At 46.7% G+C, this 25,427-nt stretch overlaps 1 protein-coding gene across 1 annotated transcript in view; it reads right to left on the bottom strand.

Annotated features, from left to right (window-relative positions):
* Positions 1–11,807: 11,807 nt before the first annotated feature.
* The window catches only part of lin7a (lin-7 homolog A (C. elegans)), a gene marked incomplete at both ends in the record, with an annotated part of 56,122 nt that continues 42,502 nt past the window's right edge, over positions 11,808–25,427 (bottom strand). Inside the window, 3 exons of the mRNA XM_083656623.1 lie at positions 11,808–12,020; positions 16,846–17,055; positions 21,581–21,652. Coding sequence (XP_083512749.1) covers positions 11,808–12,020; positions 16,846–17,055; positions 21,581–21,652 — 495 coding nt within the window. The remainder of the gene's footprint in view (positions 12,021–16,845; positions 17,056–21,580; positions 21,653–25,427) is intronic.

Here is a 25,427-nt window from a genome sequence, read left to right as displayed (position 1 = left end):
ACATACTGTAGACACAAGCACCAGTTGAAGAATCAACAGAAACACCACTGTACAAATGATATCTATGGCAAAAATGGCAAAGGTAACGGATGTCAGAAATTGATGGCTGTAAACGAAACAACAAACACAAGAGAGAGGGGGGGGGGTTCATAAAGGCCAACGACCTTCAAACTATTGGAGGAGAACAACTCATAAAAGGGAATATCAAGTTTAAATGGACGACCTTCAGTGCTAGCCTCCCTCTCATGTTGTCATACGGGTTTTCAAAGCACCAATTTAAAGACAAACAGCTCTGGTTTTTGCTCAGTAATGGGTGGAACACTGGAAGGGAGTAAAAGAGTCTTCTACTGGTTGGTACAGTATCGTTCGTGGCGGCGGGATTCCCCCCAGGATCCTCTTCACTAAACAGATGGTCTTTGAGATCCACCGTCTTGGTCTCCTTCACTTCTTCTTTCTTTGGAATAACCTGCCAATGGTCAAACAAAAACACAACAAAAAACAAGCTGAGAGCGAGCAGATGCCTTGGAGCTCGTTGGGAGTTCAGTCCTAGAGGCGGCGCGGGGGATTGATGTTTTTGGACGCGCCTGCCGATGGAATCAAGCTCATTTTGTATTCCGTAATGATTTTCTACCCCAATGTATGATTATAGCTTTGATCGTTGTTTGATTTCGCCTCTGAGGGATCTGACACTGCACTTCAATGGGACCTGTCATTCTAATCAAGAACAATGCAGTTCTCACACTGACTTCAAATCTGCGTGAATTAATCATCTCTGACTCTCCTAGTACCCGGCTTACGGTAGATCCCTCTGGGACCTCGGCTTTGGCCCGGCCTGTGACTGTGCATATGGGAATGTGTTTGTGTGAGAGAGAGAGAGAGAGAGAGGGAGAGAGAGAGAGAGAGAGAGGGAGGGAGGAAGGGAGAGAGACCAGGCAAACCAATGGGCCTTGTTCGTGGTGCATCTTCGTGGTGCATCTCGTCAGAGGCAAATCTGTGTGGTCAGCATGCCACCGTTGATAAAACATGATCCCCGCTCAGCTCGCTGTCTGTGGCTCCGCCTACAACACACAGTTACATGTTCCAAAATGCCTTCGCATGCCCCCCCGAGCCAAGTGCAAAACAAGAGATAGGGGGATTTAGCATCAAGCGGGCGATGCCACGGAGAGAGCCAAGTCCTTGGAGACATCCCATACGTCACGGAAAAACGCTTCAACCCTTCTGGAAGGAGTTATGTACACGGTATAAAGTAGCTTCCTTTAGACCAGACCTGGGCGTTATACTGCCTGGGGGGGTGCTGCGGGGGCATGGGTCCGGGAGGGCCAAGACAAATCACGATTATGAAGCTAGAAACATCGAATGAGACAGCCTAAATATTTTGTTATTTTGCATATAGTAAATGCTGAAGAATAAGTGCACAGTGTGTTTTCTATAGTTTAATCTAGTGATACATGCGCGTGCACGCGGGCGCACACACACACACACACACGCGCGCGCGCACACACACACACACACGCGCGGGTTTCTCATGTGGCCCCCCCAGGAAAAATAATTGCCCACCCCTGCTTTTGCTCTGACTGACCGCTGGAAAAGATACAGTATTTTGTCCTTTTCTGCTTTCGAACTGCAGCATTGATAAAGCAGAGAGGTGTGTACAGTAGAACTTCCATCTGCCGGTATAGGTAGCTTTCTAGTAGTATTGCAGGCAGCGGCTACTTATCCACATACCTGCACGAGCCACAGATGTATCGGTTTAGCCTTGAATAATTCACAGCCCACAACAGAATCTCTGACATGACGCAGCCGAATCGGTTCTTTTTGCACGGGGGATACCGGTCGCTCGGTTTGCAAAATACCCCTCAGAGGTTTTCGAGCTTCGTGCCGGAGATGGGAGGTGGCTGCCGCCCCCACATGACCGGTGACAGACTGAAGCGCTTTCTGTAATCCACGATAAACGATGTATTAATTAATACACAGGACAAGATGTTACTATCCCTTGTGCCAAAATCCGAGGAAAAACACATTTAGAAGCCCAATCCAGAATAAAACAAGCTAACAGGCTAACAAACTAATAAACAAGACACAAATCACCAGTTACCTACCCTAGCCAACAGCAGTATGAAGCATGTCATCGGGGTTTTCAAGTGGGCACCTTCCTTCACCGACGTTTCGTTAAGTTAGGCCCACGACACCTCAAGAAGGCTTAACGGTGTAATCCAGCGTCCTGGAAACACCCCCCTCCATGCTACCACCGCACAACTGCATATTACCTCACTATCTAAGCCTAGCTATCCAGGTCGGTTCGGTATGACATTCCTGACTACACCACCACTGTCAATGATTCAGCCCTGTTGATGCGGACCGTTAATCATGACCAACAACAAACAATCCCTAACTACACCACCACTGTCAATGATTCAGCCCTGTTGATGCGGACCGTTAATCATGACCAACAACAAACAATCCCTAACTACACCACCACCGTCAATGATTCAGCCCTGTTGATGCGGACCGTTAATCATGACCAACAACAAACAATCAATCTGACCTTAGCGAGCTCCCCAGCTAGCATGTTTCCTCCTTATCCACAGCCATTCACTTGCTCGTTCTGCTGCCTGAGACATGTTGCTAACCGCAAGTTTCAGGCTCCGTCCCCGAATGCCCAACTCAGTTAGTAAGGCAATAACGGACTTTGCCACAAAACCACGGCAGCCCACCTCTACAGGCCGCACTCGAGCCCTCCAACCTCGCTGCTCTGCCTCTGCTGCCATTTCAGCATACCTAGCTTTCTTGCGCTCATAAGCCTCCTCAACTCGATCTTCCCACGGGACTGTGAGTTCGATAAAATAAACTCTCTTCTCTACCTCAGACCACAGTAACAAGTCCGGACGTAGCCGGGTGCTAACTATATATGCTGGGATGACTAGCTGTTCATTCAAGTCAACCCTCATTTCCCAGGCTCCACCTACACTTAGCTGCCCTAACTTGTGCCTGACCTTAATTGGTCTAATCTTTTCTCCCTCACGTACAAATTTGATCTGTCTAGTCTCTTTGCTAGCAACTAGAGAATTTACTTCTAGCCGCTTTTCCTCAACTGCAGCTGCCAAACATTTCAACACCTGGTTGTGACGCCAGGTGTATCGCCCCTGGGAGAGACTGACCTTACACCCTGACAGTATATGCCTCAATGTACATACACTAGAACACAACGAGCAGGCACCATCCTCGCCCAACCACTGATTTAAGTTCTGGGGAGATGGCAGCACATCATAAGTAGCCCCTAGAATAAATCTAATTCTGCTGGCCTCCATGCTCCACAACTCTCTCCACTTCAACTTTCTCTTCTCTACACTCTCCCAGTTCACCCACTGTCCTTGCTTTGCCTGCGACACTGCCTTAGTACATCTTACTGCCTCCTCTTGCCTATGTACTTCTTCAACTACCATCTTCCTCTTTTCTATTACTGATGCCTTGTTCCACACAGGTTTCCCTATGCACAACCCTAAGCCTCCACGCCCATGCTGCACCTGACCTATGATATCCCTGTGTCTAAGAGCTGACTGTGCTTGCTGTACTGCCTCCTTTGGGTTCCACTTCCTCCCTGTTTTAACTGTGGGCGCTACACTCCTAACCACTGGATCCTTTGACTGAGTCAGAGTCATTTCCAGTCTAACCTTAGCACACTTGAACTCCTCTGTCAGGCTAGATAATGGCAATTCCAATATGCCTTTCCCATATAAGGCTACACTGCTTAGGCAGCGTGGGACTCCGAGCCATTTTCTAATGAATGAGTTAATCATCCTTTCTAGCTTTTCTACCTTTGAAAGGGGAACCTCATACACTGTCAGTGGCCACATCAACCGAGGCAACAATCCAAACTGCAAACACCACAACTTTAACTTTCCTGGGAGCCCTGACTTGTCTATACTTGAAATACCTTGAATCATTTCCTGCCTCACCTCCTCAAACTGTCCCTTATCACTGAGACTTGCATCATACCATCTTCCCAAACTCTTGACTGGTTTCTCTAACACTGTAGGCACCACCTCATCATTTATAACAAACTTCTTACCTACTACCCTCCCTTTAATGATTGAAATACTCCTGGACTTACTTGGCTTCACTTTCATTCTAGCCCACTGCAGATTACTATTTAACTTATCCAACAATCTGCTAGTACATGGAGCGGTTGACGTCATAGTCGTCATGTCATCCATGTATGCCCTAATTGGAGGGAGCCGCAGCCCTCCCTGCAGCCTTTCTCCACCCACTACCCATTTTGAAGCCCTAATAATGATCTCCATTGCCATGGTAAAAGCTAATGGGGAAATTGTACACCCTGCCATAATGCCTATCTCCAGCTGCTGCCAAGCTGTAGTGTACTCTGCTGTGGTAAAGCAGAGTTGAATATCTAAGAAGTAGGCTTTAACTAAGCTCTTTATACTACCTGGCACTCTAAAGAAATCAAAGGCCTCCCATAACAGACTATGCGGCACTGACCCGAAAGCATTAGCCAGGTCCAAGAATACTACATGCAGGTCTCTCTTCTCACGCCTAGCTGACTGGATTTGGTGCCAGATCATGCTGGTGTGCTCTAAGCACCCGGAGAAGCCGGGAATTCCAGCCTTTTGCACCGAAGTATCTATTAGCCTATTCTTTTCTAGATAACTAGACAGCCTCTGTGCCACAACACTAAAGAAAACCTTCCCTTCAACATTAAGTAGACTGATAGGTCTAAACTGACTTATCTCTAACGAGTCCCTTTCTTTAGGAATGAAGATTCCCCCTGCTCTACGCCACGCCTTAGGAATAACCTGCTTCTTCCAGACTACCTTCATCAGCTTCCATAGAAACTGCAACACATCTGGAGCACTCTTATACAGCCGGTAGGGGACTCCATTAGGACCCGGGGCTGAAGAGGCCCTTGCACGTCTCACTACTTCTTGAACTTCTTTCCACCTTGGTGGGCTATCATCACACTGGCTCTCTATTTCACCAATAGGTGGAATATCAGCTGGGACTGTCATCTCTCTAAACCTTTCCCTATCTTTGTGAACCTCCTCCAAATATTCCTCAAGCTTCTGCTTAGGTACCATAAGGCTACCATTCTTTTCCTTACTAAACAATGACTTCACAAATCTAAATGGATCCTTATAGAATGCTATTCTAGCTCTCTCTTTCTTTTTCCTATTTTTCCTAATGCTCTCTGCTCTTCTTAAAACTGCCAACCGATCCCTCACATCTGACTGCAAGCAATCAATGCCTTCCTTCTCAACCTCTGTAGCTTTTCTCCACTGCCTCTTAAGCTGTCTTCTCTCCTGGATAAGTCTATCTATCTCTTGTTGGCGCCTAGATTTAACTACCTCACCCTCTAGTTTCTTCCTTTTCTCAAAGACGCCAAACCTTTCCTTACCATAATCATAAATACAATCTCCCATTTTCTCCAACTTACTCTCAGCAGTTCCTTTAAGCTTCTCTAACATCCTAACCAAATCACTATTGATATCTTCCCACTTCCTACTTTCCGCTGCACCTGGCCACTTAACTCTAGGCTTCTGACCGCTAATCTTCTCCCTTTTTGGCTGGCTGGCCTCTCTGCTTTCCTCGGTGCTAGGACCTGCCTCAACATCAGGGGTGCTGATGTCCTGCGAGCTGTGGGGTACTTCCTGTCGCTGGACTTCACCCGACTGACTTGATAAACTTCTTAAGAAATAATTATCAATGCGGGGTCCCTGTGTTCCCTCTACCAAGCACCTCTTCCTGCCTTGATGGATTCTAAGGCCCCTCAAAGTTGTTACCTTCTGCCAGCCACACAAGCAAACCTGACGCTTCTTTCCATCTACATCTGAACTAGTGGCTTCCACTGACATGTTTTCCCTACTCATAGTCAAGTCCGTTCCAGAGTCAATAACCGTGTCAACCATAGGTGAGTCATCTTCCGCCCCCGCTCTCGCAGACTCTAGGGGTGTTTTTTCATAATTCTGTTTCGTAGCAAGTTTGGGTGTAACCAATGGCCTATTGGCCTTGGCTACTGCCACAATGAGCAGCTAACCCATTGCAGCCCCGATGGGGTCTAATCCCTCCTGTCAGCTGTCTTTCCATGCTGTCACTAGGTCTTTCCGTAGTTGTCAGCTGCACTATTCACAACAGTCACTAGCCTAAGCTAGCTTTAGTATTAATTAATACACAGGACAAGATGTTACTATCCCTTGTGCCAAAATCCGAGGAAAAACACATTTAGAAGCCCAATCCAGAATAAAACAAGCTAACAGGCTAACAAACTAATAAACAAGACACAAATCACCAGTTACCTACCCTAGCCAACAGCAGTATGAAGCATGTCATCGGGGTTTTCAAGTGGGCACCTTCCTTCACCGACGTTTCGTTAAGTTAGGCCCACGACACCTCAAGAAGGCTTAACGGTGTAATCCAGCGTCCTGGAAACACCCCCCTCCATGCTACCACCGCACAACTGCATATTACCTCACTATCTAAGCCTAGCTATCCAGGTCGGTTCGGTATGACATTCCTGACTACACCACCACTGTCAATGATTCAGCCCTGTTGATGCGGACCGTTAATCATGACCAACAACAAACAATCCCTAACTACACCACCACTGTCAATGATTCAGCCCTGTTGATGCGGACCGTTAATCATGACCAACAACAAACAATCCCTAACTACACCACCACCGTCAATGATTCAGCCCTGTTGATGCGGACCGTTAATCATGACCAACAACAAACAATCAATCTGACCTTAGCGAGCTCCCCAGCTAGCATGTTTCCTCCTTATCCACAGCCATTCACTTGCTCGTTCTGCTGCCTGAGACATGTTGCTAACCGCAAGTTTCAGGCTCCGTCCCCGAATGCCCAACTCAGTTAGTAAGGCAATAACGGACTTTGCCACAAAACCACGGCAGCCCACCTCTACAGGCCGCACTCGAGCCCTCCAACCTCGCTGCTCTGCCTCTGCTGCCATTTCAGCATACCTAGCTTTCTTGCGCTCATAAGCCTCCTCAACTCGATCTTCCCACGGGACTGTGAGTTCGATAAAATAAACTCTCTTCTCTACCTCAGACCACAGTAACAAGTCCGGACGTAGCCGGGTGCTAACTATATATGCTGGGATGACTAGCTGTTCATTCAAGTCAACCCTCATTTCCCAGGCTCCACCTACACTTAGCTGCCCTAACTTGTGCCTGACCTTAATTGGTCTAATCTTTTCTCCCTCACGTACAAATTTGATCTGTCTAGTCTCTTTGCTAGCAACTAGAGAATTTACTTCTAGCCGCTTTTCCTCAACTGCAGCTGCCAAACATTTCAACACCTGGTTGTGACGCCAGGTGTATCGCCCCTGGGAGAGACTGACCTTACACCCTGACAGTATATGCCTCAATGTACATACACTAGAACACAACGGGCAGGCACCATCCTCGCCCAACCACTGATTTAAGTTCTGGGGAGATGGCAGCACATCATAAGTAGCCCCTAGAATAAATCTAATTCTGCTGGCCTCCATGCTCCACAACTCTCTCCACTTCAACTTTCTCTTCTCTACACTCTCCCAGTTCACCCACTGTCCTTGCTTTGCCTGCGACACTGCCTTAGTACATCTTACTGCCTCCTCTTGCCTATGTACTTCTTCAACTACCATCTTCCTCTTTTCTATTACTGATGCCTTGTTCCACACAGGTTTCCCTATGCACAACCCTAAGCCTCCACGCCCATGCTGCACCTGACCTATGATATCCCTGTGTCTAAGAGCTGACTGTGCTTGCTGTACTGCCTCCTTTGGGTTCCACTTCCTCCCTGTTTTAACTGTGGGCGCTACACTCCTAACCACTGGATCCTTTGACTGAGTCAGAGTCATTTCCAGTCTAACCTTAGCACACTTGAACTCCTCTGTCAGGCTAGATAATGGCAATTCCAATATGCCTTTCCCATATAAGGCTACACTGCTTAGGCAGCGTGGGACTCCGAGCCATTTTCTAATGAATGAGTTAATCATCCTTTCTAGCTTTTCTACCTTTGAAAGGGGAACCTCATACACTGTCAGTGGCCACATCAACCGAGGCAACAATCCAAACTGCAAACACCACAACTTTAACTTTCCTGGGAGCCCTGACTTGTCTATACTTGAAATACCTTGAATCATTTCCTGCCTCACCTCCTCAAACTGTCCCTTATCACTGAGACTTGCATCATACCATCTTCCCAAACTCTTGACTGGTTTCTCTAACACTGTAGGCACCACCTCATCATTTATAACAAACTTCTTACCTACTACCCTCCCTTTAATGATTGAAATACTCCTGGACTTACTTGGCTTCACTTTCATTCTAGCCCACTGCAGATTACTATTTAACTTATCCAACAATCTGCTAGTACATGGAGCGGTTGACGTCATAGTCGTCATGTCATCCATGTATGCCCTAATTGGAGGGAGCCGCAGCCCTCCCTGCAGCCTTTCTCCACCCACTACCCATTTTGAAGCCCTAATAATGATCTCCATTGCCATGGTAAAAGCTAATGGGGAAATTGTACACCCTGCCATAATGCCTATCTCCAGCTGCTGCCAAGCTGTAGTGTACTCTGCTGTGGTAAAGCAGAGTTGAATATCTAAGAAGTAGGCTTTAACTAAGCTCTTTATACTACCTGGCACTCTAAAGAAATCAAAGGCCTCCCATAACAGACTATGCGGCACTGACCCGAAAGCATTAGCCAGGTCCAAGAATACTACATGCAGGTCTCTCTTCTCACGCCTAGCTGACTGGATTTGGTGCCAGATCATGCTGGTGTGCTCTAAGCACCCGGAGAAGCCGGGAATTCCAGCCTTTTGCACCGAAGTATCTATTAGCCTATTCTTTTCTAGATAACTAGACAGCCTCTGTGCCACAACACTAAAGAAAACCTTCCCTTCAACATTAAGTAGACTGATAGGTCTAAACTGACTTATCTCTAACGAGTCCCTTTCTTTAGGAATGAAGATTCCCCCTGCTCTACGCCACGCCTTAGGAATAACCTGCTTCTTCCAGACTACCTTCATCAGCTTCCATAGAAACTGCAACACATCTGGAGCACTCTTATACAGCCGGTAGGGGACTCCATTAGGACCCGGGGCTGAAGAGGCCCTTGCACGTCTCACTACTTCTTGAACTTCTTCTTGAAGTGTAGTGGAACCTGCATCCTCCGGCCGCGCTCTGCCTGCGCTGTGTTTTTGCAAAATCAATTCATTTCCCTGTGGCATCTGTTTTTCGATTTGTTAGAGCGCGCACGGCAGCAGAGCTGACAGATGAATTTAGTTATGAAATAACATGAAAATGGATGATAGGATCTCTTTCACCATGGTAACACTTTAGCAGCTATTGGCTTCTCAAGCAAAACAGAACGTAAAAGGTGATGTGAGGATATCCGGCGTCTGTGGCAAATATCTTTTTAACCACAGGTACTAATATAGCATGCGCTTCTGAACCAGAACCCCTGTGACATGCAAATATCCATAGATCATCTGAGCTCCTCTGGACTTGAGCTAAGTCCAGTTCAGGCTCATTCATCCAGACCAAGGCACCATGCCAATACAGCAAGAAGCCACAAGAGGAGGGCTTTACGTCGATTTTAGAGCAGATTTGTCTGTGTATCATCACCTTTAGGCATGCAAAGCAAAGTTATTACTTTTTTCCAAACATTATATTAGAATGAAGAGAAATGTTTCATATTCAACATTCAAGATTCACTTTAATAGCCACAGTAAGTAATTCGATTACAAACAAGGAATTTAACATCGTGCAAGTATGCGCAGCGCAACGGTCACATCAGTAGTAGAAGACAAAGCAATACAGAAAAACAATCTCAAATTATAAAGTGCAAAGTCCTTTAAAATGACATATAATGGGGGAAGGGTGGGGGTAGGTAGGTAGGATAATGTACATGGGGGGACCCCAGCCCGTTACTGAGTCGATTGTGCTCAGGGGGCATCTGGGGGGTGAGGATGGGGGGTGGGATGATAAAGTCCTGATTTGTGCCGGCTTTCGGGTTTCATTGAAGAGGCGGATGGCAGTTGGGAAGAAACTGTCCCTGTCACGAGAGGTTCTGGTACTGCCAGACATCAGTCTTCTGCCAAGGGGGAGGGTCTTTATTGAGTTTATGACCTGGGTGGGAGGGGTCGGCCATGATTTTCCAAGACCGCTTTACTGTCCTGGCAGTGTGTAGGTCCTGAAGGGATGGCAGGCTGCATCCGACCAGCTTTTCGGTATGGCGGATGATGCGCTGCAGTCTGGAGATGTCTTTGCAGGCTGCAGCAGCATACCAGGCGGTGATGGAGGGTGAGGATGGACTTGACGGTGGAGCTGTAGAACATTGCCAACGCTGCCTTTGGCACCTTGAACTTCCTCAGCTGCTGAAGAAAGTATTCTTTGTTGTGCCTTCTTGGTGAGAGTTTTGATGTTCGACTCCCATTTCAGGTCCTGGCTGATGATGAACCCCATGAAGCGGAAGACTCCACAGTGTTGACTGGGGAGTCACCCAGGGTGATGGGGGAAGGTGGTGCGATGTTCTTCCTGTAGTCCACAACCATCTGCACTGTCTTTTGAGCATTGAGCTCCTCCAGGTTGTTTTGACTGCACCAAGTCATCAGGTGGTCGATCTCCTGCCTGTACGCAGACTCGTCACCATTAGAGTGACATACTGTATGTCTTTCACACATTTTGTTTTGTTCTTAGGGAGCAGTCCTTAACCACTTTTCAAGAGTTGTGCACCAGACGTAGATATCTATCTATGGCTGGCTACTGCAAGACTAGCTTAGCTGCTTCCTTCTACGACGTTTGGTGGGTGTAGTTCAGTCGAAAGAAAATAGTTCCTATATGAACTGCTCACAACAAGATCTGTGGATTATCTTGAGTAACCAGGTCATGATTTCTGGAAAGAGACATTGCTGTTGAGTTTTTCAAATGTATTTTTTTTGGCGCTTTACCGAGGGCCATCCAGTTCCATTGTATTTGAGAGAAGGCCACCAAAACTCGGCAAGTCACACCAAAACATTCTAGATGGATAAATAGCACTACTTGTAAGAGGGAAAATATGTATTTTAGATTTTTGGGGTGACCTTCAAGATTCACTTTAATAATAACCACAGTAAGTAATTGGTTTACAAATGAGGAATTGGACATAGTGTAAGTATGCTGCTCAGTGGTCACATCAATAGTAGAAGAAGACAGAGCAATACAGAACAACAATCTGAAATTATAAAGTACAAAGTAAAAAGTCCTTTAAAGTGACATAATGGGGGAGGGGGAGGATCGTGTCCGTGGTAATGTCCATGCCGGGACCTTTAACTCCCATTAAGCAATATTTTATTTAAAATCGTCCTCATAAGTAGTGGCAACAGTAGTGGAGAAGTTATAGAAGTGAGATTGTGACTGAGAGTTATGGGATTGAATCCCGGGGTTGGCTGTGGAAATGTGAGTGGGGTGAGGTGTCTGCTCCTCCTCCACCACCACCCTGTACCCTTAAAGTAATGAAGCTGCTCTCCTACGACATGTGGTTCTCAACCTTTTTGAGCCGCAACCCCCAAAAAACTTTAGGCTAGGGTCTGTGACCCCCCCCCCCCCACCACCGAATGCGTGAACGCATTCACACGCATTTCACTCACTCACTCACTCAAATCTGTTTTATACAGTTTATATTATATAATAATAGATAGTTTAGTTTATATAGCTTTATACGACATTATATCATCATGGGATGACCCCCCAAAATAATCTCAGGACCCCAAGGGGGGCCCCGACCCCCAGGTTGAGAACCACTGACCTACGACGTGTGGTTCTGCTGGGAGGCCAGGCTCTGCTGCTGCTGCTGCTGGAGCAGCTGCTGCTGCTGGCGGCGCCGGGCGGTGCGGAGCTTCTCGAAGCGAGCCTCCATCTCCTCCAGCACCTTGGGTGTGTAGCGCACCACCAGCTTCACGCTCTCCTTGGCTGCCTTCAGCAGCTCCACCGCCTTCTCATGGTGCTCGCCCTCCACACTCTGCAGAGAGAGAGAGGTGGAGGGTATTTTTCTGCTAGTAATGTGAATAATGATGTGACTCACAATAATGCAAGTATAGTGAGTAGGCATCCATGTATCGGAATGATGTGTGTCGAGTAGGGCTGGGCAATTAACCGAAAATGTGTCGAAACCGACATTTAGAACCTCTAACCGACTCATGTCAATTAATTAAATTAATTCATTAATCTAATTAATGAATGTTAATTCAGTGAATACTTTCCCCAATGTGTGCATTCATGAACTGTCCCCTTAAAAAAAGGGGAGCGTATCAATGTCCCCAGGGCTCAATGTTCCCAGGGCTCAATGTTCCCATTGTTCCTCTACTGCAGTGGTTCTCAAACTTTTTTGGCTTCAGTACCCCCTTTCCCTGATTTCCGAATCCAAGTACCCCCTTTACCCGACTCCAAAATGTTTCTTGGAAAAAACTATTGCATATGATGCAATGAATGAATTATAGCCCACCTTTTAAAGAATATAACATTACAAAATAAGAAATTGAGTAAAATAGTTGTAATTAGTTCCTCCTGAGCAGATTTATTTTAATGTTTCATTTATTTTCAGGATTTATTCTTATTTTTTCCAATTCGCCCCTTTCTCTCAAGTACCCCCTGTAGTACCTCCACGTACCCCTAGGGGTACGCGTACCCCAGTTTGGGAACAACTGCTCTACTGTATATTAGAGCAGGGCTACCCGGCCCGTCGGACTCGGAACCCGAACCCGGCCCGACTTACGGGCCGGGTTCGGACAGAAACATTGAAGTCGCGTTCGGGCTCGGGCCATGCTCGGTCACGTAATCAGTCACTTGTTTTTGCCTTCAAATAAAATCTATCATCAGCTCCTGAGCTAATTTACTACGTTAATGAAAGCACCTGAAGGCATCGAATGAAACACGCCCAGACATGCACTCTGCTGCTCTGCCCGGAGTCAGCTGCGTGTCGGCTGTACGTGCACATCATGAAGCGCTCGCGGCCCAGCCACATCTACGCGTCGTTTGACGCGGGGCTGACGCTGCTGCCCATCCACTTTGTATTGGAACATGCTGCACGCGTCGTCTGGTCTCCCAGCATGCTTTGCGAGGCGTCGAGCAGCATGTTCCAATACAAAGTGGATGGGCAGCAGCGTCAGCCCCGCGTCAAACGACGCGTAGATGTGGCCGGGCCGTCGGCGGCTTGCCTCCTGAAAAAGCCGCTTTGACGCTGCATCTTGATAGGCTGTCTTGCTCTATTTCCGTGTCTGATTGGTCCATTTGCCTCGCGCCCCCTGCCGCTGGAACCGCCCACAGCGTTTCACTGTCGCAGACTAGAGGCGGCTTGTCTCCGAGCGGCTTCACGCTCGCGGGGCGGGACTAGGGCGGGACCTTTCGTTGAAGCTACCCAATGACAGCTCTTCCTACACATTTCCTCCCCCCACCCTCCTGTGTACAACGTTTCTACAGGCTACAGCTCCAAGCTGGAAGCTGGTTTGCACGCCCACAAAACGCTGCGACACAGCGGAAAAGCGGATTTGCCATTGTAGATGTGCACGTACCGTCAGCGCTGGTGTCGCCGACACCGTGCAGTACTTCTTTCAGCGATGTGGGACTGTGTGGGCAGTGCACGGCACGCACGAATTAGGCTGTTTGGTGCTTTGCTTTGTACATTACGTATTAATCATTGACTGCTTTGAATTACGAGGACTGATTTTGGTTTGGGATTATATAAGGCTGTTTATAGGCTGGACAGACTCATTGAATTATGCGCTCGCTGCGCTCCGAGGGGGGAAAAAAAATCATGGAGGGGGTTCGGGCCGGGCTCGGACAGATTATCAATTGACACCTGTCGGGCCGGGCCGGGCTCGGCTAATAATGTGACGGGCTCGGTCGGGTTCGGTAAGGAAAATTCAGCCCGAGCCCAGCTCTACTGTATATGCATTCAGCGACGCACCATAGGCGGATTTTGTAAGATGACATAATATTTCATATGAGTATGAAAGACAGTGAGTGTTGGCTTATCAGATGTGACTGGGGAGGGTATTACAGAGAGCTGCAGCAAGGCCCCCCCGTCGCAGCTTTAGCAAAGAAATCCCTGCGATGCTTGTCAAAGTGAATATAAATCTTATGATCATATTCAGCCAGACAGTGAGATGGAGATTTACAATGGTGAATCGTGGATTTTTTTTACCACAAAATCCACCCATGCCTGGGAACATTGAGCCTTGGAAACATTGAACCCATTGTCATGTTCCCATTATGTGCCATATAAGCCATGGGAACATTGAGCCCTGGGAACATTGAGCCCTGGGAACATTGATCCCTGGGAACATTGATCCCTGGGAACATTGATCCCTGGGAACATTGATCCCTGGGAACATTGAGCTGACCCCAAAAAGGGAACGACGTGGTGTTCAGTCACGTGCCTCCACCGCGTCCAATGTTAGTCGGTGTTCAGGCGTTCACTCAAAGCAAAGCTGTTGGCATTGAGGATGACGCAAGTGAAAACATCGACAAACAGTAGAGTACAGACCTTGTCAGAGAACTATGAGGGCATTGTTTTTAAAAAAGCATATGAAATGAATAATCGTTCATTAATCGTAATCGAGGTAAAAGTTAGAAATAATCGTGATATTGATTTGAAGTCATATCACCCAGCGCTAGTGTGGAGTGTGTGGGGTGTTCAAGGTCGTTGCAGAACTTCAGCCAGAACTGATTTGAATGGCTTTAGAGATGAGAGGTTTTTGAAATCCCACTCTGTTTTTCAGCCCCAATGGCATTAAGTGGAAAGAAGCAGTCAATGTTACTGTATGCAGTGTTTCCTGGGTAAAGAAGTGCTTACTTATCCAGCAGGAAATCAGACAGTAACAATTCCATTCTGTGGGAGGCTGGAACAAATCTAGATAAGATGTTTATTCCAGGATATAGCGTTTTATCAGGCAATCTTATCACAAATCACAGGAGAGGAGGGAGAGAAGGGCTGTGGACCATCTCCATTTCAGTAGATGGGTGCAGGCTTGAATGATAAATACAAGCCTGTATTTACAACATTTGGTCGTAAATATTGTCTATGTCCCTCTGTGTTGTCTGGTCTGTTTACCGTTGTGGCCTATGTGTAATTGCTTTTAACACCTGTCTGCTTGGCTTATCCTGTTTGTTATTTTGTTGTCTCCTATGCATGTACCTGTTGAGACTGCTGTGTCTTTTTACTCGTGTCCTTTTTAACCTGTGTTATAGCTTTGCTCTGTGTGTTTTTACAGTTTACTTCTATTTCTATTTTTATTCTTTTAGGAAGCCTGTTGCAACACCTTGGCCGGGGACTACGGGTGGAAACTAGCCTTTTGGCTAAACCTGGTGTATTTACATTGAATTGTTGATTAATATGCTCTGTCCCCTTTTTTCAATAAACTGAACTGAACTGAACTGAACGCAGCAACCTTCGGCGCTGAAAAATGAAGCCAGTGTGGAAGCGCCTTGAACCTGCATTCTTTCTAATGGCCAGCAGGGGGCAACTCCTCTAGCTTAAAAAATAAGTCAGATTGTATAGAAGTCAATGGGGAAATGACTTCTCATTTGATTTATGACCTTAAAACACTTTCCTAATGAGTTCATGGTCTCAATCGCTACTTTCAAGTCTTCAATATAGCATGATGTTCATTTTATAAATTACGGCCTCATTTCAAGTACGGTAAAATAGATGTTAAAGCAGACTATGTTTTGGGGCGTGATTGACAGGCCGCCTGTCCAGTGATCACACAGCTCGCCGATCACAGACCAATAGCAGGCGGCCGCAGCACTGTGGCTCTGTGGGAAACCCCTGGTCTTGTGCTAGGGGGTTCTAGGCCTGTATGATATGAGTACAATTTGCTATGTGCGATAACATCGTTCAATATTATGATGACGATATGACTTGCAATAAATAAACAAATATTGAAGTATGCATATTAGCTATCCACTTCCTATGTCTTTCTGCTTTAATGCTGCGAACATATGCTTCCTTCATGTGGGCTTGTGTTTACCATGAATACGACATAAATCCACTTGAACGGCCCCCTCATGCAGTGGTGTAGTGGTCCTCTGCCCTTATGTGGTATTCACCACTTGGTATGTGGAATCTTTCTGAAAGCTTCGAAGCTCACGACCTGCTGTGACGTGTCTTGTGAGGTTTTCACAAAATGGCAGACGCCATGGACGTTGATGGAAAGTAAGTATATTGACATTTTAGCTGTATAGAGCTTTTCATAGTCGTTTTATAATATGTTTGAGGAACATGTATCAGGAACATGTAAAGGCAAACTGTCATTACAGTATGCCTTTGCATTCCTGCATTAACATAGTTAGCCACTCGCTAGCTAGTGGTAGCTACATTGTTAGCCTCGGTGGCTTCTAGTCAACTGCACATGTTCACGACGTGACCACTTGAATACACAACTTCCGGTCTCGTATTCATGGTAAACACGAGGCGAATTGAAGGCAGCAATAGACCCCAAACAAGCCTGTGCCCACAAGCATGGCTCTCTGTTACTGACTCAAGCTGAAACTACGCACAGCGTGTTTGGGTTTTGGCGGAGGGGCGGAGCACACCGCTGCAAGGGAAAGGTGTGCGCTGGATTTACAACACAAGACAAAATGATCACATGCTGAGTGTGAATGCATGGAGAGTGTAAATAAAATTATTTTTGTTATTCATTGTTAATACGCATGTTCATTTTCATGATGGCGATGATTTATCATGCAGCCCTAGCGGCATCTGGTTCCAAATAACCAAGATGGCCATGTTCAAAATGCCAAACACGACACTTGAAAACCACACACACACACTAATCTTGACTTACCACGCCGTTGACAGACAGTAGCTGGTCGCCTCGCTTCAGGCCGCCGTGCCTCTCGGCCACGCCCCCCGGGATGATGCGGGAGATGTAGATGGGCGAGTTCTGCTCCTTGCCGCCCATCACGTTGAAGCCCAGCCCTTCCTCCGTCTTGGGCAGCTCCACCACCCGCGGGTGGGAGTGACCCTCACTGGCTGCGAAGGCTGCAACTGTGGCCTGTGGGAAGAAGAGAGGAGAGAGAGGTGCTTGGTTAGCCGTTGGCTTTCCTGAATTGTTCAGTTTTAGAGCTTCTCGCAATGGTGGACAGTGGAAGGAGTGAAAGATTGATGGAAAAATCACTCCCAATGTGTTTATCCCCTTAAGTAAAGCCAAAGAAAAACCTGTTAACAGAAGCTAAGAGCCTCATTGTTTTTGTTTTTTGTTATCATCATCTCATTCGTTTACAATTAGACAGTGATATATTGATGATAATAATCTTATACACAGCACCTTTAATGTAGTTTCGACTCCAAAATGAAGTTCACTTTTCTTGGCGAGTCAAGAATACCACAAGTTCCGCTAAAAACGGAGGAAGGAGGAATCAAAATTTAATACCGTAGTAAACCAAAACCCTCAATTTAATGTTGTCTTGAAGCTGGGGACAACCATTGAACTTCTAGCGCACCTTCTCCTTTCATTACGGGGTAGCAATAACAAAGCGATGGGATTTAGTCCAGACTGGGGATTTAGACTTCACACGAGAAGTTTCCTGCCTTTCTAAGCACGTGGATTAGCACTTCTTCCCCGTTCACGCTGGAGGTGTAGCCGGATAACTTTCCCCCTCTGCATACATCGGTCTCTAGCAGCCTCTGCATACGTCGGTCTCTAGCAGCCTCTGCATACGTCGGTCTCTAGCAGCCTCTGCATACGTCGGTCTCTAGCAGCCCCTCTGCATACGTCGGTCTCTAGCAGCCCCTCTGCATACGTCGGTCTCTAGCAGCCCCTCTGCATACGTCGGTCTCTAGCAGCCCCTCTGCATACGTCGGTCTCTAGCAGGATAACTCTCACCCTCTGCATACGTCGGTCTCTAGCAGGATAACTTTCACCCTCTGCATACGTCGGTCTCTAGCAGCCGGTTGAAGTTGCTCTCGGGCTGGGGGACTTCTTTGAACCGCACGCCTGCGAGCTCCTGGCTCCTGAACAAAGTGCCCCCGAGAGCTTGTTAGCCGAGCCTGGGAAAGCTAGTGGCAAGCGAACAGAGAGAGAGAGAGAGAGAGAGAGAGAGAGAGAGAGAGAGAGAGAGAGAGAGAGAGAGAGACTCCCGGTGCCCAGTGATGCACAGATGCACTAGCTGCCACAGGTGCTTCACTGTCTATTCGGCATCATTATATGAGGGGTGGGGGCGGGGGTTAGGTGGGGTTGCTGTCAGAAGCTTTTGCAGATGTGTATCCAAACTCCTTGGCAGCAGGCGAGAGGCTTTGACACTTTGAGGTCTTCGACGATCCCTTCCGGCAGCATCCCCTTCTCCGCTCTCTCTCTCTTCCATATTCATATTCACATTCATATGCATATCTTCTCCTATTCTCTCAGTTTCCCTCCTCTCCTCTCCCACTGCCTGTTGTAATCGGAGTGATTGTATTCCAGCAAGTTCTCTGTCTCCTCTGTCTCCTCCTCCTCCCCTCCCTGCCCCACTGAAAAGCTAAAAGACAGCTCCTCAGCATGCACACCGTCGCCTCCCAGGCCTCACAGCACTGTCGACCTTCACAACATTATCTCGAGCTCCCGTGAAAATAGAAACAAAAAAAACAAGACACAAGTCTAATAATGCCGTGGCCTCAAATCCACGTTGTTGTTGGATGCAATGTGGATCCAGGGGAATATGTAGTTGGCTCGCGCTGTTCACAATGTCAATAGAGCCGCAGTAGCCAGGGGGTCGATTCTCCCACCGGGGACATTGCGCCACTTGCCCGGCAGACCCCACTGCTTCCCACCTGGGGCTGTTGAGTGGTCGCCTCCCAGGCTGGAGCTGTAACACTGCTTCAGCATGGGAGGTGGCTGGGAGAGAGGGGGAGAGAGTAGCCAGGCTGGAGCTGTAACACTGCTTCAGCATGGGAGGTGGCTGGGAGAGAGGGGGAGAGAGTAGCCAGGCTGGAGCTGTAACACTGCTTCAGCATGGGAGGTGGCTGGGAGAGAGGGGGAGAGAGTAGCCAGGCTGGAGCTGTAACACTGCTTCAGCATGGGAGCTGGCTGGGAGAGAGGGGGAGAGAGTAGCCAGGCTGGAGCTGTAACATTGCTTCAGCATGGGAGCTGGCTGGGAGAGAGGGGGAGAGAGTAGCCAGGCTGGAGCTGTAACACTGCTTCAGCATGGGAGGTGGCTGGGAGAGAGGGGGAGAGAGTAGCCAGGCTGGAGCTGTAACACTGCTTCAGCATGGGAGGTGGCTGGGAGAGAGGGGGAGAGAGTAGCCAGGCTGGAGCTGTAACACTGCTTCAGCATGGGAGGTGGCTGGGAGAGAGGGGGAGAGAGTAGCCAGGCTGGAGCTGTAACACTGTTTCAGCATGGGAGGTGGCTGGGAGAGAGGGGGAGAGAGTAGCCAGGGTGGAGCTGTAACACTGCTTCAGCATGGGAGGTGGCTGGGAGAGAGAGTAGCCAGGCTGGAGCTGTAACACTGCTTCAGCATGGGAGCTGGCTGGGAGAGAGGGGGAGAGAGTAGCCAGGCTGGAGCTGTAACACTGCTTCAGCATGGGAGGTGGCTGGGAGAGAGGGGGAGAGAGTAGCCAGGCTGGAGCTGTAACACTGCTTCAGCATGGGAGGTGGCTGGGAGAGAGAGTAGCCAGGCTGGAGCTGTAACACTGCTTCAGCATGGGAGCTGGCTGGGAGAGAGGGGGAGAGAGAAGCCAGGCTGGAGCTGTAACACTGCTTCAGCATGGGAGGTGGCTGGGAGAGAGGGGGAGAGAGTAGCCAGGCTGGAGCTGTAACACTGCTTCAGCATGGGAGCTGGCTGGGAGAGAGGGGGAGAGAGTAGCCAGGCTGGAGCTGTAACACTGCTTCAGCATGGGAGGTGGCCAGGAGAGATTTTGCATTTTAAATTTTGCATGGTTAACATTTGTAGTGGGCTGAAAATCGACTCACGATTCACTTCAGTTCAGTTTGATGGCCAGTGATCCATCAGGCAAGTTTCGGTTTTGTGATGTCATGCACGTATCAGCCACTGTATCAGCCTGAGCTGTGATTGATCTACTTTTGTTGCGACCGACATACAGACAGACAGACAGGCAGACAGACTGACATACAGACAGACTGACATACAGGCAGACAGACAGACAGGCAGACAGACTGACTGACAGACAGACAGGCAGACAGACTGACATACTGGCAGACAGACTGACATACAGGCAGACAGACAGACAGGCAGACAGACTGACATACAGGCAGACAGACAGACAGGCAGACAGACTGACAGACAGGCAGACAGACTGACATACAGGCAGACAGACAGACAGACAGACAGACAGACAGACAGACAGACAGACAGACAGACAGACAGACAGACAGACAGACACCCAGACAGACAGACTGACAGACAGACAGACAGACAGACAGACAGACAGGCAGACAGACAGACTGACAGGCAGACAGACTGACAGACAGGCAGACAGACTGACATACAGGCAGACAGAAACACAAAAATGAAAGTGTGTCCTGTTAAACATGCTATTTTATAGGCTATGACCTATACATGACTTCTACATATCCAAAGTCATTTGATCATCAGCTCCAACTTTTCTCTAGAGCCCAGGCAAGCCAGATAGTCCCTGCATGGTCTCCATTAAGAGTAGAAATAAAGGCCCGGGGCCAGGAATTAGAAGCTGAATTGATTTAATTAATGAAGCAATCAAAGGGAATCGAGTCGTTCAGGTGAAACACAAATCTAAAGCTCTCCAGAGGCAAATGAAGAGAAGGCTCAGTCACATATTTCACATATTACATCACTGTTGCTGCTGGTTTTCAATGGCGTTGCTCGATCTGCACCTCTGTTTCCTTTTCAGGCCAGTGGTCTTGAGATCTACTCGAAGATGACGCTGGTGATGATTTTCAGAAAATTCAGTTAAAATTTGCAATACATTTGAATGGAAACCCAATTACTGAAGGGGATCTGAGTTGCACTCATCTCCTCTCTTCCTCCTGCTCCTCCATCTCCATCCTCTCCCTGAGATCAGATGAGCTTGCTCTATTTAATCTCCTTTCGCAGTCTCTCTTGCAGCCATGTTCTTATGGTGAAATCTGTTCAAGTGTTTGTGCACAAGCTTATTTCTTTTCCACATCAAAGTTGCTTACATTTAATCAGGCTACATTCAACTCAATATGGCAGCATGTACCATATGTGCTTATCCCAAGCATATTTAACATCACTGAGTATACTCATGACCCAAACTAAACAAGCCATATGCAGCATGTGAATACACTAAAACAGCCCGCATATTGTGAGTCCATGTAGTTTAAATGAGGGAATTTGAGTGATGAGATGAGTTGTAAGACTACCCAGTAATATATTGACCCTCTGTGAGAGGCATCACATCTAAATATACACACTTCTTAGTGAGAACCTACACCAAATCTGTTTTTATCCAGCAGAGCAGCTGACCAAGATATTATAGGGCAATGCTATATCGGTCACTTACAGTTTTTACAGGTTTGTTGTCATATTAAAATGATTAATGCAGAAAATTAAATTTAGAAGCAGACCTACAAACCGCTTCTTACCTTAGCTGTGGCCCGCGCCTGGTACTCCGGACAGCCGTTCACTGTAATCGTTTCGTGCATGTACTGGTACACCTGAAAGAGATGAGTGGAGAAACAGGTGTTAAAGCTGTTTCACAGGATAGAAAGTCTTGACCCAGCGCTTGAGCTCAAACATGTCCATAGTCAAACAGTGCTGTGCCCTCACAGCTGGCTGAAGGTACATGTGCTGTGACTCTGATGGAAAACACATGGCACTGAGGACCAGTGTAGGCAGGCCACTAAAGGTTTGCACAGTGAAGAATGCGCTATATCATTGAAATTACCAACTGTATACTATGTCACTGTGTTTTTGTTGGCTATGTCATTTAGCTGTCTGGGGTGGGGCGTTTATGTGTACTGTTCTGTGTGATTTGCTGTTTTACATTTAAAACTCAATAAATAGTAGGCCCATTGTGGGGGAAAGAATGCATAATCAGTGGAAAGCTAGTCTCGCTTGCCAGCATCCCCTCCCTTCCGTGAGAGGAGTCTGGGTGCATGGAAACAGGCTGCTGGCATAAGCCATCCCCTGCTATACAGCTGCTCTCCCATTGGAGGCGACAATTTCAGTCGCTGCCAGATTTCCGCTCCCCAAGCTCTATCATTTGCTCCGACCATGTCAATCAGAATGGCTTCCGCTCCCTCCTCCCTGTGTGTCGCTGTAAATGTCGCCGAAGTGAAAACAATGCTAACTAGCTAGCAAGCCAACGGCAGAAACAACCTACACTAGCTCATTGCTACATGCTGAAATGGCAAGTTATGACGAAGATTTGGATTGTTGGAAAATATTTTCCAAGGGCACTGCCGCTAAGCGCCGCCCAAGACGAGTGTGATTTGTTAAACCAAACAGAGCATTTTTTTTGCAATTCCAGAATGTAGACCAGCGCTGCCAGACTCCTCTCACGGAAGGGAGGAGAGGCTGGCAAGCCAGACTAGTGGAAAGCTGCCTAATAGCATTGGAATAGTCTTAAAGCTGAAGCACTCAATTTGCACTTGAGGTCGGTGATGAGTCGGGTTCTATTCAGTGGCATAGCGCTCTTTTCAAGAGCTTGTTTGTGAAAAACTTGATTTGCTGAGATTTCTCTGCGAATAAGACGAAAACTCCGAAGCAACCGAGGCACAAAGATAATTTGTAAAGTGCAATATATATTGATTGATTGATAACTTTATTGAAACAATAATAGCAGGTAAGTACAGGACAAACTCAACAGTAACATATTGCTCAAAAGGAATAAAACACAATAAAGCCCGAGGGCTTGTTTCCATTGTGGTCCTTGTGTGTGGGACAAGAGTAGTGAATCTGTATGCAGGTATGAGCGCGTGTGTGCGCAGGACAAAAACATACACAAACAGATGATATAATTTACCACTCAAATAAAAATTCTAAAACTTTAAGTTAATTAGATACCTAGTAAAAATGCGTCAATCAATAAATAATAAGATAGAGACCAGCTCAATATACTAAAAAGAGGAACCTACCTAGGGATTTAAAAACCCCGCCTATTCAGGTGTCATTAGAAAAGGAAAATAAAAGGTTTAAGAAAGGAAAAAAAAAAGGAAAGTAAAAGGTTTAAGACCACATTTGTGAGCCCACCAGCCATTTTTTCAGGGCAAGCTTAAAAGAGAACCTGGAGTTAAGTGTCTTAATACTCTCAGGGAGTTTGTTCCATAAAATAGCTGCTGAGTAGGAGAAGGTGCATTTACCCTTTAGGGTTTTAAATTTGGGGGGAACAATGTTGGAGGTGCTTCCTCTTGTGGAGTAGCCATGTACCTCACTGACTTTACAAAAGTAGTCAGTGAGGTAACGAGGAGCCTCCCGTTTAATAATCCTAAAAACCATGCACAATTTAATTTGGGAAACCCTCTCCTCCACTCTATAAACTAGTTAGAGAAGAAAGAGTAAAGAGAGGCCCTGAAATATACAGTACTTTTGAATGGAGAACAAGCCTTCAGAACAGGCTTTTTTGCCAGGCCTGAACATGTGCCAAGACATTTGTTGTATGTCCACTCTGGAAAAAAAATCTATTCGCCAAGGCAGACAGAATCAATGTAGACAGCCGACCTTTCCAGCTAATACTTTCAGAGACATCCTTCAACTGAACTTGTTCAAAGGAAAACAGAGAGAGAGGAAGGGAGAGAGAGGGAGAGGTCTGGGATGTAATATAACACAAGACAGAATGGTGGATATGAACGTTCATATAGCTGGCACTTCTTTTATAAAGGTACGTGTGAATGCAGCCATCCAAAGTGATCTCCGCTGAATGGGCATGCTGGCATGCACTGTGTCCAAATCCACTGCCTTCAGACTGTGAACACAGACAGAGATAGGCTTCATCCCTCCATTGCATAAAGTAGATGATAAATAGTACAAGATGAGGTGAGAGGTGGGTTCTTTAATGAAACTGAAAATGTCTCAGTGGAAGCCTTTGCTCTGACCCGTGGTAATTGACTCCACCGAACACCAAACACATGAATAACAATTACAGGTGAGTGGACACTTTATGTAAGTATAAGTATCCATCATTTGAAGTGTAAATTGCATTTGCGTGCTGCTTCACGATAATGTGTAATCAAATGAAATCAGAATTTCAAAACTTTCTTAGAAACAAGTATTTTCGTTTGCAGTGATTTGTGCACGAAGAATGGAAAAGTAATATTGATGACATGTTCCCAGGTCATCCAGCTCAGTTATGAATTTGAATCATGGGCTTCAGCTCTGTGGAATATGTCTCTCTTCAAAGCGGGGCGGCTTGCCTTGAAGCCATCAGTCAGGTTCTCTGAATCATCAAAAGGATGTTTGCTCGGGGCGTCTGCCCGGGGCTCACCTGGTGAGCGCGTACCACAAAGGCTTCATCCTTTGCGCGGCCGACCAGGGTTCGAATCTGACCCGTGGTCCTTTGCCCCATGTCAACCCCTCTTTCTCTCCATTGTCCTATCAAATAAAGGCAAAATGCCAAACAACAAATACAAGACTTTTGTGGTGTGGACTACAAAAAAAATCAATGCCCCTGGATCTTAAAGATACAGCAAACTGCTCTGGAGAACATCTCTCTACATTTCAAAAGACAACAAAACATTTTTCTTTATAACATTGATGCATTAGGAAAAAGGAACCTGGAATCCACACACAACTCCCAGATGATACATTTTCCCGAGTACTTTTCCCACCTTGGCACTTTTGGAAGCCAAGCACAGCTTTATAAATGCCATGAGAGGCAGTAGCGGCTGGTGCAATGTTGTCCAGGGAGGGCTATATATAGGCGTGGACGATGGGGTTGAAATCAATATGATAATCATAAGGATTCTTCTCAATATCAATATCTATGTTTCACGTATGCAAAATCAGTGTTCATCTCATTGAACTGAATGGTGATGTCAAACAAACCCTATATTTTCAAATAATATTCCTGCCATACCTCATTTGATCAGTTTTTAACACTTTCAGTGCCACGGCCCTTGGGCAAAAGGTTGCTTGCTGTGCCACATAGGCCGCAATGCATTGTAATATAGCCATATCATTTTTTGTGTTCCTCTTATATGGACAACCAATAGCCTCAATGAAACTTTGAACCCTTCTGTTTCATTTAAAAAAAAAAGTTTGTTTATAAACCATTTCCATTTTGGAAATACACCCCTCTGAAAAAGAGTGTTTTCGACCGAAAAAAGCAGGGTGAAATTAGTTTCTGAGATAATCACATCTTTATGTTAGAAAGGGCGACAGAATGAATTCTGCTTTGAGTTGAACAAAATGCTATAGCTAAAATGAAAGGTTAGAATGTCTAGTTCACCTGCGGGAAAAAGTATGTCAAAAGAATGTGTTGTTTTTTTTCTA

This window comes from Poromitra crassiceps (genome assembly GCF_964638095.1).
Source record: "Poromitra crassiceps genome assembly, chromosome: 2".
NCBI lineage: Eukaryota > Metazoa > Chordata > Actinopteri > Beryciformes > Melamphaidae > Poromitra > Poromitra crassiceps.
This window is presented reverse-complemented; position numbering and strand designations above follow the sequence as displayed.